General features: G+C 42.9%; 2 protein-coding genes across 2 annotated transcripts in view; one reads left to right on the forward strand and one right to left on the reverse strand.

Annotated features, from left to right (window-relative positions):
• znrf1 (zinc and ring finger 1) overlaps positions 1 to 13837 on the reverse strand; it is a 32172-nt gene extending 18335 nt beyond the window's left edge. Inside the window, exon 1 of the mRNA XM_077516247.1 lies at positions 12798 to 13837. Coding sequence (XP_077372373.1) covers positions 12798 to 13191 — 394 coding nt within the window. The 5' untranslated portion in view covers positions 13192 to 13837. The remainder of the gene's footprint in view (positions 1 to 12797) is intronic.
• A 1856-nt stretch (positions 13838 to 15693) lies between these two features.
• On the forward strand, positions 15694 to 17376 carry LOC144015855 (apelin receptor B-like). Its single transcript, XM_077516251.1, has 2 exons — positions 15694 to 16916; positions 17058 to 17376. Exon 1 carries the CDS (start codon positions 15775 to 15777, stop codon positions 16819 to 16821), a length of 1047 nt encoding a protein of 348 aa, XP_077372377.1. The 5' UTR covers positions 15694 to 15774; the 3' UTR covers positions 16822 to 16916; positions 17058 to 17376.
• The last annotated feature ends 513 nt before the right edge of the window (positions 17377 to 17889 follow it).

Here is a 17889-nt window from a genome sequence, read left to right on the forward strand (position 1 = left end):
GAGCAAAGGAGATCAACTAGGGCCATGTTGAAAAAAAGCTCAATTACTCACAAGTTTAAATAGATTTGAGAAAACTGATGAAACATAGCTCTCTTCTAATGCTAACTGCTGGAAAACGGAAACAGATAGAAATATACTTTGTTTCCTGATGAAAGAAGAGATCTTTCTTTTGATAGGTTCCATGCTTTTATAGCAATAGAACACAATATTCTGTGGGCCTTGCAATATCAGTCAAAATTCAGTAAAACACCCGGGAGCGAACGGGATTATTTCTGTGAAAATGGCTGGGAGTGAATGAGTTAATTATATCCCCGCGTATTTGTGGATGACAGGGCAAAACTCAGAAAAATATCTCCCGTTTGCAAAATCCCTAGCTACGTGTAAACAAGGCCGCAGAGTTAGTAGAGTAGTAGTAGTCGAGTAAAGTTACCGGTAAGCAGGGCTGGACTGGCACAAAAAAATAAATAAATAAATCGACACTGGTATTTTGACTTATGACTACCGGCCCGGCACGGCACCTGTCTAACACATTGTTCTGCCACTGATATTTTGACTGATGTTGGTTCAGTTTGCTGTCTATTTTCATAATGGATTAGTCCTTCTAAATTGTGGGCCAATCTCTTGGGGTAAAATGGAGGAAAATAATAACTAAAAAGCACTGAATAGGCCCCAAAAGATGCCGGCCCACCGGGTATCTGCCCTGTATGCCAGATGGACAGTCCAGCCCTGCCGGTAAGTCAACAGCAGCTGATAAAGAAGATATACACACATCTTGTTTTTTTTATATGCTTATTCATCCTATTGCCCTGCGATTGATTCAGGGTGTACCCCGCCTACTGCCCAAAAACAGTTGAGATAGGCTCCAGCACCCCCCGCAACCCTTGTGAGGAATAAGCGGTCAAGAAATTGGATGGATGGATGGATGGATTATTCTTCCTATGCCTTTGTTTGAGCTCTTGTAAATCATTTCTTAATTAAAAAAAATATTAAAAATTAAAATTTAAAAACTATTTTTCTTGCACTGTAAATTCAAGTCATTTTAGTAACACTTTTTTGTACTTTGTTTTAAATGTCTTTAGTTCTCTTGTTTTACGTGCTTTTAAATGCTTTTAAAGAAGCTTGTGTGAGTGAGTGAGTGAGTGAGTGAGTGAGTGAGTGAGTGAGTGAGTGAGTGAGTGAAAAAAAAAAATCAACACATGCTGTCAAGTTGCCGTGGGAGTGTCGTCATGCAGCCGATAAATTCGACCGGCCCCGTCTGCCGACAGTGACTGACACGCCCCCCGCCACCACCCACTCTGCGATTGGCTGGAGGGGTAAACAATTGTCTGTACACAGAAACGTCCCGCTGTTGACAAAAAACCCCCCCACAAAATTGCAAAATACAGGCTAGGGGTTAGGGGAAAAAAAATCACCACCACACATTAACAGAAGCCCAGAGGTGTAGATTGGGAAGGAGTTCGTGTGCATTTTCCTGAGTGAAAACGGAAGACCCTGCCTTTAAGTTGTCATTCATTCAGTCGAATAATTAAACATGAGTATGAGTGAGTCGGAATGCCTCACAAATGTTCCTAACCAAAGTGGGAAGTGGCCTGGAACACCATATAAATACATGTACTCACAGCCAAGACAGCACACACAAATAATGATGCACACATACGCACACACACGCACGAAACCATCACTCCAGAAAGTCCTTCAGAGATATAGACAGAGGGCAGGCTGAACATCGGTCGCCGCCTGCCGCCATGCCCAAAAACGGCATCCCTGAAAACTGCTGGCTTGATTACATCATCCCTTACAACTCGTGCACCTCACCAAAAACCTCTCAATACCTTACTGGCACGACCAGCCGTTTCCATGGGAACAGGACCGAACAAGAGAAAGGGAAAAATAGATAGAAGGAGACGGAGGAAGTGGAGAGGATGGATGTTGAGTGGTGTGTAGACGGACAGAAGTCAGCTAACAGTAACAGGAGAAACATATGTATGTGTCAAATAGGTGATGAGACCTTCGATGGATGTAAAGCTGTAGCGTGGAGAATGGTAGAACAAGAAAGGAAGGTTATATATAGTCCTCTAGTTTGAAAACGACGTAAATTGTGCTTTGCATTTGTATAATCTGGCACCATCAGGGTTTAAATGCGGTCGTTGGAATCCAAAGGAGTTCATGAACGTTCAGTCAACGCCACACAGGCATTCACAAGAGAGCGCAGCGGACTAGGTAAACAAACACTACTCGGGCAAAGCGGCAATCACAAGTGTGGCTTCACACACAGCTGCTGTGCAGGACCCCTGAGAACCACCAGTTAAAAATAAGGTGTTGCATGTCTCCAACCAGGTCTGTCAATCAATATTGTCAGCGCTGATTGTACTGTGAGTTTGCTTAACAAACAAGGAAGAAGTTATTTAGTGCTGCAATCAATCAAATTAAATCAATCACACTGAGGAGCACACTAGTGTAGTGTGTATGTGTAATGCTTTTGAGAGCACAATAAAGAAAAGAAAGCAAATTGGGAAAATGAGTACCTTTAATTACTAACAATTACGACACACATTCAACATACAGGGTCAGGCAAAATGATCTGACACATTTGTAGGTTTAAAGGCACGGTCTTCCGTTTTCACTCAGGAAAATGCACTATATAAATACAGGATTTTTACCCATGAACTTCTTCTCAATCTACACCTCTGGGCTTCTGTTAATGTGTGGTGGTGATTTTTTCCTAAACCCCCACCCTGTATTTTGCCATTTTTGTTTTGTCAACAGCGGACGTTTCTGTGGACAGACAGTTGTTTACCCCTCTAGCCAATCGCAGAGCGGGGGTGGCGGGGGGGTGTGTCGTAGGCGGTCCCGGGCGAATTTGTCGGCTGCATGACATCACTTCCGCGGCAACTTGACAGCACGCGCGGGGTGTTTTTTTTTTTTCACTCACTCACACAGGCTTACATGTGTGAGTGAGTGAGTGAGTGAGTGAGTGAGTGAGTGAGTGAGTGAGTGAGTGAGTGAGTGAGTGAGTGAGTGAGTGAGTGAAAAAAAAAAATCCGTGCGTACTGTCAAGTTGCCGTCGAAGTGACATCAAATTCTGTCTGCGACACGCCCCCCGCCACCCTACGCTCTGCGATTGGCTGGAGGGGTAAACAATTGTCTGTCCACAGGAACGTCCCGCTATTGACAAAACAAACACAAAATGGCAAAATACAGGCTAGGGGTCAGGAAAAAATCACCACCGCACATTAACAGAAGCCCAGAGATGTAAATTGAGAAGGAGTTCATGGGTAAAAAATCTATTTATATGGTGCATTTTCCTGAGTGAAAACAGAAGACTGTGCCTTTAATAAAAGACAAATAAAGTAAAGAAACAAAAAAAGTTTTATTTTTATTTTTTTGAAAAGTGTATATAATGCCATTCTGTTTCATTAGGTTTTGAAAATGTAATCAGTCAAATGGGATCGGTTATTGTCTACACACTGTCGAAAGCATTCACGAAAGTTTCAATGCAGATCCAGTAAGTCTGAAGCTGGTAACCCATAACAAGATCGTGTTATGAGCTGGTATGGATCATGTCTACCAAGTTTGAAGTGCTAGCGGAACGCTCGTTGTGTTGCAGTTACAATTTTGTATGTTTTGATAAACGTTTCCACAATGAAAGTGCGATGTTCACCAGTCCAATTCATGGCATCAACTGAAAAAGAAACAAAAAATAATGGCACTATACAGAAACAAAACAAAAAGGAATTATATGAAAAAAAAATGGCATTATACGTACTTTTCGAAAATACACACACTTTTTTGTTTCTTTACTTTATTTGTCTTTTATTAAACCTACAAATGTGTCAGATAATTTTGCCTGACCCTGTAGTAGGTTAAATAAACACACTTAAATGATAATGAGTAATGTCCTTATTCCGGAAGAAAGTCCATCCAGTACTGGATGCCGCTAACCTGGCAATAGCCAGATAGATATTACATTACCAGATCCATCTGGCACCTCTCCACAGTAATTTCGTCGGGAAAAGGCGGGACATTCTGTACAATAATTCGAGTTGATTGGACGATGCGACATTCTACACGTTTGTTTTAACCAATCACAGCCATGGGTGAAAATTTCATCTTCGTTCTTGTCGAAGGGGGGGAAAGCACGAACATCTTACCAGCTAGAAATGCACGAAGCGCCCCTCGCTCGCCAACATTCAACAAGGAAACGGTGAGTAAATCTGCGAGAACAGAATTAATTGTCGCGTCCATTCGTCCATGTTAGGTTAGTTATTTAGCTCCGGCGTCGGCGCTGGCTTCCTGGTTTCGTCACAGTTGCATATCCCGCCCCCAAACACAATGTCGCTCTGTGATTGGTCCAAACCACCAGTGGTTCGGGAACAGCGGTTATCAGTGGGAGTGATACAAGAAGTATTCTCCGGAGTTTGTGAACTCACAAAACAAAGGTACACCAAAAAAAAAAAAGCTTTTTTTGTTTTGTTTGTTCTTTCACAAGACACATTGACAGTTAGTTTCACTCTTTCACTCCCAGCCATTTTCACTGAAGCAAACCCCTTCGCTTCTGACTGTTTTACTGGATTTTGACTGATTTTGCAAGGCCCACAGAATATTGTGTTCTATTGCTATAAAAACGTTGAACCTACCAAAATAAAGATCATCCATCAGGGGAAAAAAAAGTATATTTCTATCTGTTTCCATTTTTTAGCAATTACCATTAGAATACAGCTAAGTTTCATCATTATTCACAAATCTCTTTTAAAACTATGGGGAAAACAGCTTTGTTTCAACATAGCACTGATTGATCTCTTATACTCTGCTGCCACCTGCTGGCCGTTTTTGTAAGCACCTCCACTGAGACCATGGTCCTCAGTCAGAAAAGGGTAGAGTGCCTACTCAGGATGTTCAAGTATCTTGGGGAAAACGACTATCCCCTGTTTGACCTGGGAACATCTCTGGATCGCCCCCTGAAGAGCTGGAAGAAGTGGCTGGGGGGAGGAAAGTTTGGCCTTCCCTGCTAAAACTATCCCCCTCCCGCATGACCCAACCCCAGATAAGAACTAGAAAATAGATGGAAGGATCTCTAGTGAATCAATAATTCTTTCATTTTTTCTCAATTGTGATCTCACATTCTCTCTTCTCTACTGGTTTGTGTGTGAATATCATTGCTGTGAAAAAAAATAAATAAATGCAGTTACTAGGAAACGTGATTAGTGTGCGTATTAGCAATATGACAACAAACCATTGCTGTTTAAAAACACATTTGTAATCCTCAAATCCTTTTCAGCCACTTTGCAGTCCATCCTCCTTTACCCTTGACAGAATTCTGCAGCGTTTTTCTTTTTTTCTTTTCTTTTTTTTTTTAATGTAAAATATGTGTGCCCTGTCCTCAGCGGCCCGCACTGCACGGAGAAGACAGTGAGGCATCGTGAGTATGCGGATGCAACTCATACGTTTATGAGAGAAGAAGAAAAAAAAAAACATCGTAGGACTGACCTACAGTGGATGTTTGAATCCCACACCCAAACCGCAAAGAACCACAGATTATTTGTTTTATCTTCCTGAACCCCTCCAATGTGTGGTCCAGCCACAACATCAATCTGGGTGAACACAATGCAACACTACACGATGTCTGCGTGTCCCACATACATACATTAGTGCCATTGCCATTTCTGAGTGTGTGGCATTGCAGTGTGTCGGGAAAGATGATCTTAGACTCGTCTGTACTATCTAAGCCAGCTACGGACTCCCTCATGTACCATTTAGAAATGGAAGATTATTTTAGGGGTACCTATTCCTTATTCGTGACAGTTATTCAGGAAAAACAGAATCTTGCCAAGATCACTCAGAGAATAAAAACCTCCACTAAACGATTTTTAATTTATTATTTATTTAGCCCAATTTTGAAGAGGATATATATTTTATTTTATTTTGGGCGGCAGTAGCTCATCTGTAAGGCTTTGGAGCTATACTGTTGAGGAGTATATCCCGCTTAGCCCCCAAAGTCAGATAGGCTTCATTCAACCATGAAGTGTCACGTCACGGGTGTTGGACCCAAATGCAGGGAAGCAGGGCGAGGAGGCAAAGAATGCTGTCAAAAAATGTTTAACAAACAAAAATGAGGAGGCAAAAATGAGCTACAAATTAACTCATTCACTCCCAAAAACGTATTTATACGTTTTTTTTTCCGTTGGTTTGTTTTTTGTTTTTTTAAATGCTATAGCATAAAGAAGGCTTTGATGCAGCCTCAGACCTGAAAAGTTCGCTGAAAGCAATGGTAGTTATTACAAAAAAAAACGGCCAGCAGGTGGCAACAGAGTATAAGAGAGCAGCACGGGCCATGTTGCAACAAGCTCTTTTTCCCAGTGTTCTTTGCTTTGCTATTCTATTGCTAATTTCTGAAAAACATAAACAGATAAAAATATACCTTTTTAGTCCTGATGAAAGAAGAGACTAATCTTTGTCTTCTATTGCTATAAAAACATGGAACCTAGCAAAAGAAAGATTAGTCTTTCTTTTGCTAGGTTCCATGTTTTTATAGCAATAGAAGACAATATCCTGTGGACATTGCAAAATCAGTCAAAAAACAATAAAACAGTAAAAACGCCTGGGAGTGAATGAGTTAAGAAGCCAAAACAACAAACTCCAGCAGGGTAAAACGAGACAAGGCGTGGAACAGAATCGGCAGTTTGACGGGAGGAAAATGACAAGGAATCAACACAGAGCGGAGACAAGAGACTAAATACACACACTAATTGACACGATGGGACACAGCTGGGCACAGCTGGGCAAGACTTAAGTGGCAGAGGGTTCTGAAGTCAGGCAAACACAGGTGGGCAGTACAATGCTTGACGAGACAATGGGAGACACGTTAAGAAAGCAGCATAACAGATCATAACAGAAACTTAAAGGAACATGATGACAAACTCAAACAAAACCCACTCAAAACTAGAACCCTGACAAAAGCAAAAACAAACAAAAACCCAACCAGATGATGACAAAATGAATAGATGGGTAAATCTGTATTTCCTCTTGTGCATGATTATTTCAGACTCAAGGGAATTGTCAATTCAGTGAGCATAAACAGACAAGTATTTTGCTAAATTAACTCTTTTACTGCCACGTTATTAAAAAAAAAACAAACCCCAATGCCAGCGGATTTCGAGCATTTTAACTCATTTTTCGAAGCAAACATATTGTGTTCTTTTGCTACATAAACAACATGGGTACCACATGAAAGATCGCATTCCATTCTTTCATTCGAAAAAAGTATGTTTCTACCTTATTCCGTTCTTTAATAATCACCATTTGAAAATAGGTCATTTGAGTGACATTAAGCGGAAATTGAAAAGAAAAGATACATTTTCTCCACAACAGTGACTTTGATAGTAATATTTTTTTTTAGTGATGCTCCATCAAGTTAGGTTTAACGTTACAAAGGCTTTTATCATTCACGTCAGCCTTGAAAACATTCTATTTCATCAGTTTGCGTAATGTTTCATTGTAATTTGCAGCTCTAGTTAGGGCTCGAGCAGCTACCGCTGCCATCTGTTGGCCATAGTTAGTGGGTGTTTTTGATTTCACAACTCATTGACCCAGCTGCGCTGCACTTGGACGTTGCACTGACCACTGATATATTCACACAAAAAAAAAAAAAAGTAGTTGACGTCACTTAACGTTTAAGGCAGCATACATCGTGAATTTTACTAAACATTATTAAACGTTTTTGGCGGTCAAAGAGTTAATGGATGGATGGTGAGAGATTACAGGTAGAGAGCTACAAAAGCTGATATAGCACCTTAGATGGGTGAGGAAGGTGAATTCTTGTTTTGCCACTTTGTGACAGGAGGCTCGTCAGCATGAGCCAGGCTGAAAAATCTGAATGAATATCCGGAAACTGTGCTAGGTTTCAAAGCTAAAATGGGAAACGACCTACAAGCAAGTTACTAACACAGAGATGGCGTTAAAAATAAAGGCTGCCTTATTACAGTGAGACATATTTATAAGGAATTATCTGTACTGTAATGCGTCAAACAAGTCTTACAGAAAAACCCAGAACCACAAAGAACGACCTGAATTAACACTGACTGAAAACATTCTTGCTGTGGCAAATGTGCTAACCACTCTGGCACTGTCCCATCAGTAAATATTGAACACAACACAAACATGTGAGGATTTCCAAAATTAGCCTATGATGTGCATGATAAACAATAAAATACATTGTGTCACAGCATGCACATCGTACTGAATCCACCATTCAATTGCTTTTGAAAAAAATGTCCTAAAATGTTCTTAGAATTTCTGAGTGGAAAAAAAATTACTACATTTTTGTCATACACAGTAAAATTACTTTGGGTAAAATTTACTCTGAATATTTTACTGTCTTCCAAGTGTAAATTTTACTCTGTTTAGAGCAGGGGTGTCAAACTCATGTTAGCGCAGGGGCCGCATGGAAGAAAATATATTACCAAGTGGGCCGCATCGGGGAAATTACTGTATATAACTTCAAAATAATTGCCACCATTTATACGCAGATTTTCATGGACCAGCCCTAATTTACGGAGCTAAATGGAACGCGGCAACACTTTTACGGTATACGTTTAGGATGCGTTAAATCTACCTGCTTTGCATATATATTGTTCCCAGAATGCATTGCGTGGTGCAGTTAATGACGTTATAAGGATGTTAATCCTTGTCATATCTATTGTGTAATTGGTGTCATATTTAACACGTTTATGTCGGTCTATGATTTAAAAAAATAATAATAATTAAACAAACCGTAACTTTAAGTTGCGTGTAAAATAATGACATCCAGGACAATTCCCCCATACAAGTTGCATTGCTCATCTGAAGACTGCTTGTGAATGTACAAATTTACGTTTTGATTGTGTACGTCTTATTAATTAGTCAGACTACAATTTTATTTTTTTGCTTTACAAAATCATCTCGCGGGCCGGATTAAACCCCTTTGCAGTCCTGATCCGGCCCGCGGGCCGTATGTTTGACACCACTGGTTTGGACTCTGTTTGGAGTAAAATGTACTCTACAGAATGAGTACACAATGAAAATGGTCATCCTGAGATAGATACAAACAGATGGATTTTTTTCTGCTTAATTCATATTCCATGAACATGTCAGTATACTGTAATGAGACTAGTGGGACTGTATTGTAAATGTTTGTTTGTTTGTTTTGTTTTGCTTGACTTACTCTTTAATACGTGAACAGTACAATGAACCAGTTCGACCCCAAAAATGCAGATTTTGATCACTTTCGTTATTACTAGGGGTGTTAAGAAAAATCAATTTGGCAATATATCGCGATACTACAGGGTGCAATTCTTGTATCGATTCAATATGCAGCCGAATTGATATTTAAACATCAATTTTTGATGGAAATATTTAACAAAAAAGTCTTACTTAGGGTTAGAGTTTACACTTTAAGCGTGGAAGAATGTTTTAATTGAGCATTAAGCCTTAATTTATTTTAATGATGTTCAAACATGAAACAGATTGCAACCCATTTTTTAAATACAGTGTTGAAGTTTCAGTTAAATAAAAACATTATCATGTACAAGTTTACTGATTAGTATTTTCTAAATTTGAGTTTTAAAAAAAATCGCAATAATCCACTTATTACTTCTCTATTTGCATCGCATTAGATGTGACTAGTATGCAGTGCATGTGCCTTCTCAGGGTGAAATTCCCTGTGAAGGAATGCAGCCAAAATATTTGAAAAGCACAGACGTCATCAGAAATGCCTTCACATTCTACCTAGCACGGGCACTTTCACTTATTAAATTGACCCAGAAAAATCCAGTTTAGGATGCCTTTGCTTTATGATGCGACAAAAACTGAGGGGACATGATGGACATCAAGCCATTTACTACATCATTTGTCCTTATTAGGGGTGCGGGTGAGCTGGAGTCTATCCCAGCTGAGATTAGGCAAGCCAATCTCGGGGCATATAAAAACAAACGGGGATGCTCACATTTACAGTAATGGCCAATTTATAGTTTTTATTTACAACTGTCGACAACCGTCTCTTTTTTTTTTTTCTTTTCATGTGGGAGAAACCCAAAGTACTCACAGAAAACTTGTGCACCTGGTCCGAGATCTTACAATTGTTCAGTTCAGTATGAACACAATTTTGTTCATATTGCAGTTCTTAAAAGTTGATACTCAATCCATGCCAATATCATACTACTGTTTGACATCTTTACCAACTATAAAATATTCAAGAAAGGATCTCAAAACAATGTAATTTGCAGATTGTTCAACAAGAAATAGCAATTTCTATGCTACAAAAACACATTAAAAAAAAATTATATATCATGAAATCCACCCCGTAAAGGATTCCAAATCATCTGTGTTTTTTGTTAATCCATAATGAGCCCAGACAGACGAGAATGCAAGACAGACCAGGTTTTATTTTACATAATTTCTTCATTCTAGTTTGGGCTACTAATCATAACTGTTTTGGCCAAACCACCATTTTTATTTTATTTATTTTTTTTAATAATAATGCACTTTATTTGTATAGCGCTTTGCAAAAGACTATTTTTCACTACTAGTACTTCTGATACATAAAATTCCACAGCCCAAAAAATGACCCATAATTTTAAAGAAAGACGTACATATCCCAATATCGCATTTTTCCTTAAAAGTACATGAAAGTAATAGCAGTTTTCAATTTTATATTCTTCCAATTTCGAGTTCCGGATCATCAAACAGCCACAAGAATATCGACCTCTGTCGCGAGTACCAATACCTTAAATCATTCGCTCCCAAAAACGTATAAATACGTTTTTCTAATGTTTTAATTGTCCCAAAGACATATTTATATGTTGTTTTGTTTTATTTTTTTATGCTAGAGCATACAGAAGGCTTTGATGCAGCCTGTCAACTGCAAAGAACGGTTACAGAAATGGTAGTTATTACACAAACAGCCAGCAGGTGGCAGCAGAGCAAAAGAGATCAACCTGGGCCATGTTGAAAAAAAGCTCAATTACTCACAATTCTAAATAGATTCGGGAAAATTGATTAAACTTAGCTATATTCTCATGCTAATTCCTGCAAAACGGAAACAGATAGAAATTTACTTTTTTTTCCTGATGAAAGAAGAGACTTGTATTTTTCTTTTGATAGGTTCCATGTTTTTATAGCAATGGGGTATATGCCACGGAAGAGGCGGGCGTGATTTTTCACATCAGTTTGTTTCCGGTTCGGTTTGCGACGTGTGGGCTGCGTCAAAAATACTTGTGCTTCCGACTTAGTGCCGCTCGGTTGCGCGTTCGCAACCCGGACCGGAAACAAACTGATGTGCAAAATCACGTCCCGCCTCTTCCGTGGCACATACCCCATAGAACACAATATTCTGTGGGCCTTGCAAAATCAGTCAAAATCCAGTAAAACAGAGTGAACGGGATTGTGTCTGTGAAAATGGCTGGGAGCGAATGAGTTAAAATAAAGCTGGTTACTGAATCGATACCGACGCCTGCTACCAGTACTCGCCCGAGCTTAATAATATTTATAATAGTAAAACAATACAGAGAACGAACGGACAGATAGTCCTGGTTTCAAACTGCAGAAGGTCTTTTCAAACCTACTCCTGACTGCTTCCCCCGCTGTCTGTTCTCCTCACATTTCTAAGATCAGTGGCAGGGCAAAAGCAAAACAACTGAGCTGCTGACATCCAAGTTGTTATTCCCCTGCTGTGAGCCGGCTGGGGCCTCGGTAATGAGAGCCTGGGGGCTTGATTGTGTCTGCTGCGCCCCCCTTGTGGATTTCTGTACATCCATTGTACAGTACATGGCTACATGCACTGAAGTAACTGTGACCACCTGAGCTTGACATGCCAAATTAATGCACACGGAAATATTTTACCATGAATGAGGTAAGCTGCGGATAAGCACAAATCCTCCTCAACCTGCTCCCTTCCTCTCATACCATCCTCGCACGCCTCACTCTATTTTCCATCATCTCCAGTTTCTGCTCCCTCCCTCCTTGGACTAAATCGTTGAGCTAATTGACTCAGCCAGATTTAGCAACAGGCTTATTAGTGTCATTTCACACAACAAGGGATGACCTATACAGTCAGTGCAACAGTGCTTTTGACACACAACGCACATGCAACGTTAAGTTCAACGCAACCCGTTCTAACACTGACCCACGAACACTGAATTCTGCTAATGCTCACTCAGACAGGTTGACATTGTTTAAGGGTAGGTTTATTACTGAGGGTGGACTTTGGACTAAAAGATGTTAGATAGATAGATAGATAGATAGATAGATAGATAGATAGATAGATAGATAGATAGATAGATAGATAGATAGATAGATAGATAGATAGATAGATAGATAGATAGATAACTATAAGCCAAATATAAATATTAGAACTATAAAATGCAAGGTCACAGCAAACTAAGTACACCAGCATTCTTAAAAAAAAAAAAAAAAAAAAAGTTGAATAAATATCTCATGCATATGCAGTGTCCACCAAAACGGAGCAATAGCAAATTAAATATTTGGAATACATTCCATGTATAGTACCTGTTTTAACCTCACCGCATGGTAGCAGCCTACAATACAAAGAGACAAAGCAAAATGTATTGCAATTTTCAACACTAACCGTAGTTACAAGTCATTTTCATTTTGGGTCTCAATCAAACAGTTGGACAAGTCTAACCTTTAAAGTGCATTAACGATTTGGCTGCAGGCTGCCCGCCCAGCATGTCAGCCGAATGGGGCGCGACAAAAAAACGCCTGATGACGACTCTCATGTGCGGAGGTGTGCCGAGCGCTCTTACCGCTGTGAGCACTGAACCAGCGGGGAGCAATGTGCAGGGGCAAGGTGTCAGCCAGCGACCCCCGGGACCCCAGATAGAGCACCCCGTCTGTGTGATGCCGTCCACCGCCACTGTCCTGGTAGCCGGTCCCGTGAGAGGCGGCGGGGGTGCCCCCAGACACTCCTCCGGCCCGATCCGAGTCCGTGCCTCTGGGGGTGTAAAAGCCGAAGGGCACCGTGGGGGACTGCTCGATGCTCATCGCGGCCACGGAGCTCACCGAGCGGCTCCGCAGGCCCATGGTGCCGCTCGACCGGTAGTGGCCGAAATGGGCCGACGGTGGTACCGCGCTGTCATCCGTAGAAACGCCGGGAAAAGCACCCCGGGACCGCCCCGCCGTGCTCTGCTTTCCCCCCATCCAACAAACGGGGGGTTGTTGGTCGAAGCGGGAGGGGGCTCGGCTCGATCCGCAAAGGGTCGAGGGAGCCGTAACAGGCTGTCGCCCCCTCCTCTCGCTCCCGTCTGTCTCTCGGCTTGCCTGTCTGTTTGTCTGCCTGTCTGTCTGTCTGTCCTGGCGCCCTGTGTGTGTGTCCGACTCCGAAGGCTCGTCAGCTATGACTCTGTGCGGACGCAACAGCTCGTTCCCCCGCTGAGCGGATCATTGGCTAGCCGGGCGTCTGGGTTCAGCTCTCCCGCAGAAAACCCCCGACAGCACCGGGAGGAGGCTGCACGCTAAATGACGCAGATATCCCAGGATGACACGCGCACGCATACACAACGCTTGCCGTGGCCGTCCCAGGTGATAAACGAGCTTGCGCCTCAGCAGGCGGGACGCGGCAGTCGAGCAGCAGCGCCGCAATCTTCGCCCCGCCGCTCCCGTCTCATCTCAGCTCAGACATCGTGACAACTGTTGCTGTCTGTCTGGCCGCCGTGACACGGCAATATATCCGCGATGGCGGTTTTCTCTTCGATCTGGCAGCCTCCAAGCAAGCAGTCGGACTGTAAATTGGTATCGTTTCCCCCGCGTACCTTCCGCCGCCGCTATCCGCCAGACAATGGAAGCAAGTGCTCAGTGCGCAAACTCCGATAATAAATATAGACATCGTAGGCCTATACAGGGGACAGCCCTAGATGCAAAAATTTATTACTTCAGGTCAATTTGGGTGGCGGTCAGAATCTGCGATATATAGCAGAATAAACGTGATAGTGATTGAACTTTCAAGGAGAAAATAACTGAGGAATAGTCCGACGTGACATTTTGTCACCGGGACTGGGTGGTAATCCCTTTAGAAACAAACAATAATAGAAAACAATAGAAATATTGGGCATGCATTTATATTATACATTAGGCCCTACACCTTAACCTATAGGCCTACTTGACTTTTGGGTTATTGAATTGGATATCCATCCATCCATCCATTTTCTTGACCGCTTATTCCTCACAAGGGTCGCGGGGGGTGCTGGCACCTATCTCAGCTGGCTCTGGGCAGTAGGCAGGGGACACCCTGGACTGGTTGCCAGCCAATCGCAGGGCACACAGAGACGAACAACCATGCACACGCACAAGCACACCTAGTGCCCAATTAACCTGCCATGCATGTCTTTGGAATGTGGGAGGAGACCGGAGTACCCGGAGAAGACCCACGCGGGCACGGGGAGAACATGCAAACTCCACCCAGGAATGGCCGAAGCCTGGACTCGAACCGGAGTCCTCAGAACTGGGAGGCGGACGTGCTAACCACTCGTCCACCGTGCCGCCGTGAATTGGATAGCATATACTTCTTATCTCATTCCATATTTCCGCCATTTCCATGCTGGCAAATTTCTCACCATATGCTAAATTATTACGATTACTGGCTGAAATGTTTTGTTCCGGCTAATTTTGTCTGAGTATATTTGACATGCGACTTCCAGCACAACTTATGATCAACAACAGCTAAAAAAAATTATTCATATACCGGTACTCTTTCCACCTTAATATTGTTGATCGTAATTTTTACTGGATTATTGGTCTGATAATATCGGAATAGTTTTTTCTCGCAAATTTGCCACACTTTATAATGTCGCAAATGAGTTTATTTCTCGTAAATTTGTGTGTGTGTTTTTTTTAAGTTTTTTCTCGGTATATTACCCCTCTCTGTAAAAAAAATATTTATAAGAAGCCCTAATACGCCGTCGTACCCTCGGGAGCCTTCGTCGCTGAGTGAGATACTGGCTTAAATGCATTCCCAGGATGTTAAAATCCCCTGGGCACTATACACATGCTTCAAATAAACCACTGGAATGTTAGGTCACTGACTTTTTGGTGTCAGATCACTGAAACAACAGATCAAAGGAAATAACTTGTGAAATCATAGTTAATGATATATACACATCATGTTACATGCAACAGAAAAAAAAATGGAGCATATAGTTTGGAGCAAAATGAATGTGAAAAACTGATTTCAAAAATATTTGTCATTCTTGTTTATTTTATTTTACTATGAATGGGAAGCACTGGTGGCTACTGATCATTCAAATGAGGGGACGTTATTTTTTTTACACCTCAGACAAATCATCCGATCATCACACAGTAGCCGAATGTTTGGGCCGGTCACTGTTCCATAAACCCCGATAGACGCTTAGCATCAGAGGGGCGAAAAAAAGCCCAGCATTTATCCAATGACCGTCCACATTTCGCGCAGTTAAACAACCCACTCTACAAGCAGTGTCCGATTTGTGTAAATAAATAAAAGTGCTGTGGCACCGCATCTGTGATAAGTAGCTGAACAAAAGATGAAGGTATTCAAGCGCATAAGCAATTGTGCACACAGCAGTGCATATTCTTTTTTCAGGCAAAGGGGAATTTAGGGGTCCAGTCGCCACTGGTGGGAAGAAGTGTTGTGAAAAGGGGCGGGGGGCTAATGGGAGGGTTCTCGATTCAAGAGGGCTGTCTTGCATATGAGGCTGCAGATCAGATGAGCAGCAATACAATCCACCGCTAGCCTGAGAGAGAAAAGCCATGGACCCTACAGACAGCCCTCCCGATTACCATTTCTCCCATGAGGAGAGTCAGGATGTCAGATTTTGCGACCTTTCTCAGCCTGCGACCTACCACATGCTCTTCCCGGTGCTCTACGTGCTCATCTTCATCTTGGGCCTGCTCGGCAACGGTGCAGTCCTTTTCACTGTTTGGCGGACGCAGGGGAAGCGCAGGGTACCGCTCGTCTACATCGGCAACCTTGCCCTGGCCGACCTGACCTTCGTGTCCTTCCTGCCACTGTGGGCGGTCTACACGGGCTTGGGCTACCACTGGCCCTTCGGATGGTTCCTGTGCAAGATCAGTTGCTACGTGGTGGTCCTCAACATGTATGCCAGCGTCTTCCTCCTCACCAGCATGAGCTTCCACCGTTACATGGCCATCGTGCACCCGCTGTCAAGCAGGCAGGTGCGCACCCGCAGTTGCATGTACGCCTCCCTCGTTGCCGTCTGGACGCTATCGGGTCTCCTGGCTTTGCCCTTCTTCGTTTTCCGGACCACCCTGCACAGTACGAGCAACAACCACACTATGTGCACCTTGGACTTCAGCCTTGCGGTGAGCAGCGAGCATCAGCTACGCCTGTGGAGCGCTGGGTTTGGGTTGTCGTTGTTCGTCCTGTCGTTCCTGCTCCCCTTCCTGGCCATGATGGTGTGCTACGGGCTCATCAGCTGTACCATCATCAGTCACTTCAAGACCCGCCGCAAGCAGCATCAACGCAAGCAGCGACTCTTTAAGATCATCATCACGCTAGTGGTGGTCTTCGCCACCTGCTCGATTCCCATCCATGCTGTGAGAAGCGCCATGGCTCTCTCCAACCTGGACGTGTTCCCAGCCACCTGCGCTTTCCTGCGCTTCACGATGCTCACCTACCCGTACGCCACCTGCCTGGCCTACGCCAACAGCTGCCTCAACCCTTTCCTCTACGCCTTCTTAGACCTGAATTTCAGGTCGCAGTGCCTGCGTCTGCTCCACCTCAAGAAGTCCCGCCGGACACCCGCCAATGTGGATGGAGGACTCAAGCAACGCTAGGTGTTTCCTTCCAGATTCTGTACTCTGTGGCCGGCTGACTGTTGGGACCAAAAGTGAAGGAAACTTTGAAGAATGCTGGGACGTAGAGTTCAAAGGTACTTTCCCCGCTACAAATATTGTGTGGGAAGTCATTGAGTAAGCCAAATCTTGTCACGCCGCTACCGGCGTGGCGGTTCATGCTTTTATTGTTGTGTTTCCTGTTTTACCTTGAAAATCTAACTCTCATCTCACCCCAGGTCACTTGCCCTTCCTGCCGCTCCATAATTACCGGTCCCCGCCCTTGATTATCACCACCTGCCACCAATCACCTACAGCAATAAAAGCCACCTGCATTCTCCCCTCAGTGCCGAAGTGTCACAGTCAGTGCATGGAAGCGTCCCACAGTCCTTTTGTCCTCGTTCTTGGTGCCAAGTGTTTTTGCCTTGTTTTTGTGCTTTTTCCTCCCCAGTGGAGCGCCTTTTGTTCTCCACTTTTTTGCTTCCCTGTTCTTCTCTCAGCTTGAGAGGAGACACCTGTTGGCCGGAAATAAACCTGTTGCCTTGGTGGCTTACCTTACGCCTGCGTCTGAGTCCTACCTTACCTCGTCGTGTCAAATCTAATAAAAGTTATGCAAAGGAGAAAAGGACTATAATAGTACAATATAAACATATCCTAAATTGTTTTGGGATTTGTCTTTGAAATGAAACACATGTAAAACATTAACCGATATTAACTGAATATGGAATGTTTGTTTTCTGATATATTGCTTGTCTGTGTCTGGCTCTCTATGCACCATCAACCAAAGGGCAGATAACCAAGCAATGTGTTTTTATCTAATGAGACAAACTGATATATTGATCCAACTTAGGCTACATCATTCTAGAACACACACACGCTAGCACATCATTGCTTGTGGGGACATCCCATTGACATAATGCATTTCCCAGCCCCTTACACTAACCTTAACCATCATAACCGATTGCCGAAGCCTAACCCTTACTAACCTCAACCAAAACCCAAATCAAACCTAAACTCTAAAACAAAGTCTTGACCTTCAAAAAGAGGTCTTGAGTTGTGAGGACTGGTCCC

This window comes from Festucalex cinctus, chromosome 3 (genome assembly GCF_051991245.1).
Source record: "Festucalex cinctus isolate MCC-2025b chromosome 3, RoL_Fcin_1.0, whole genome shotgun sequence".
In the NCBI taxonomy this organism is placed as follows: Eukaryota; Metazoa; Chordata; class Actinopteri; order Syngnathiformes; family Syngnathidae; genus Festucalex; species Festucalex cinctus.

Excerpts from the sequence above, each read along its gene's own strand:
- LOC144015855 (XM_077516251.1), top strand. The coding sequence starts at position 15,775 with ATGGACCCTACAGACAGCCCTCCCGATTACCATTTCTCCCATGAGGAG.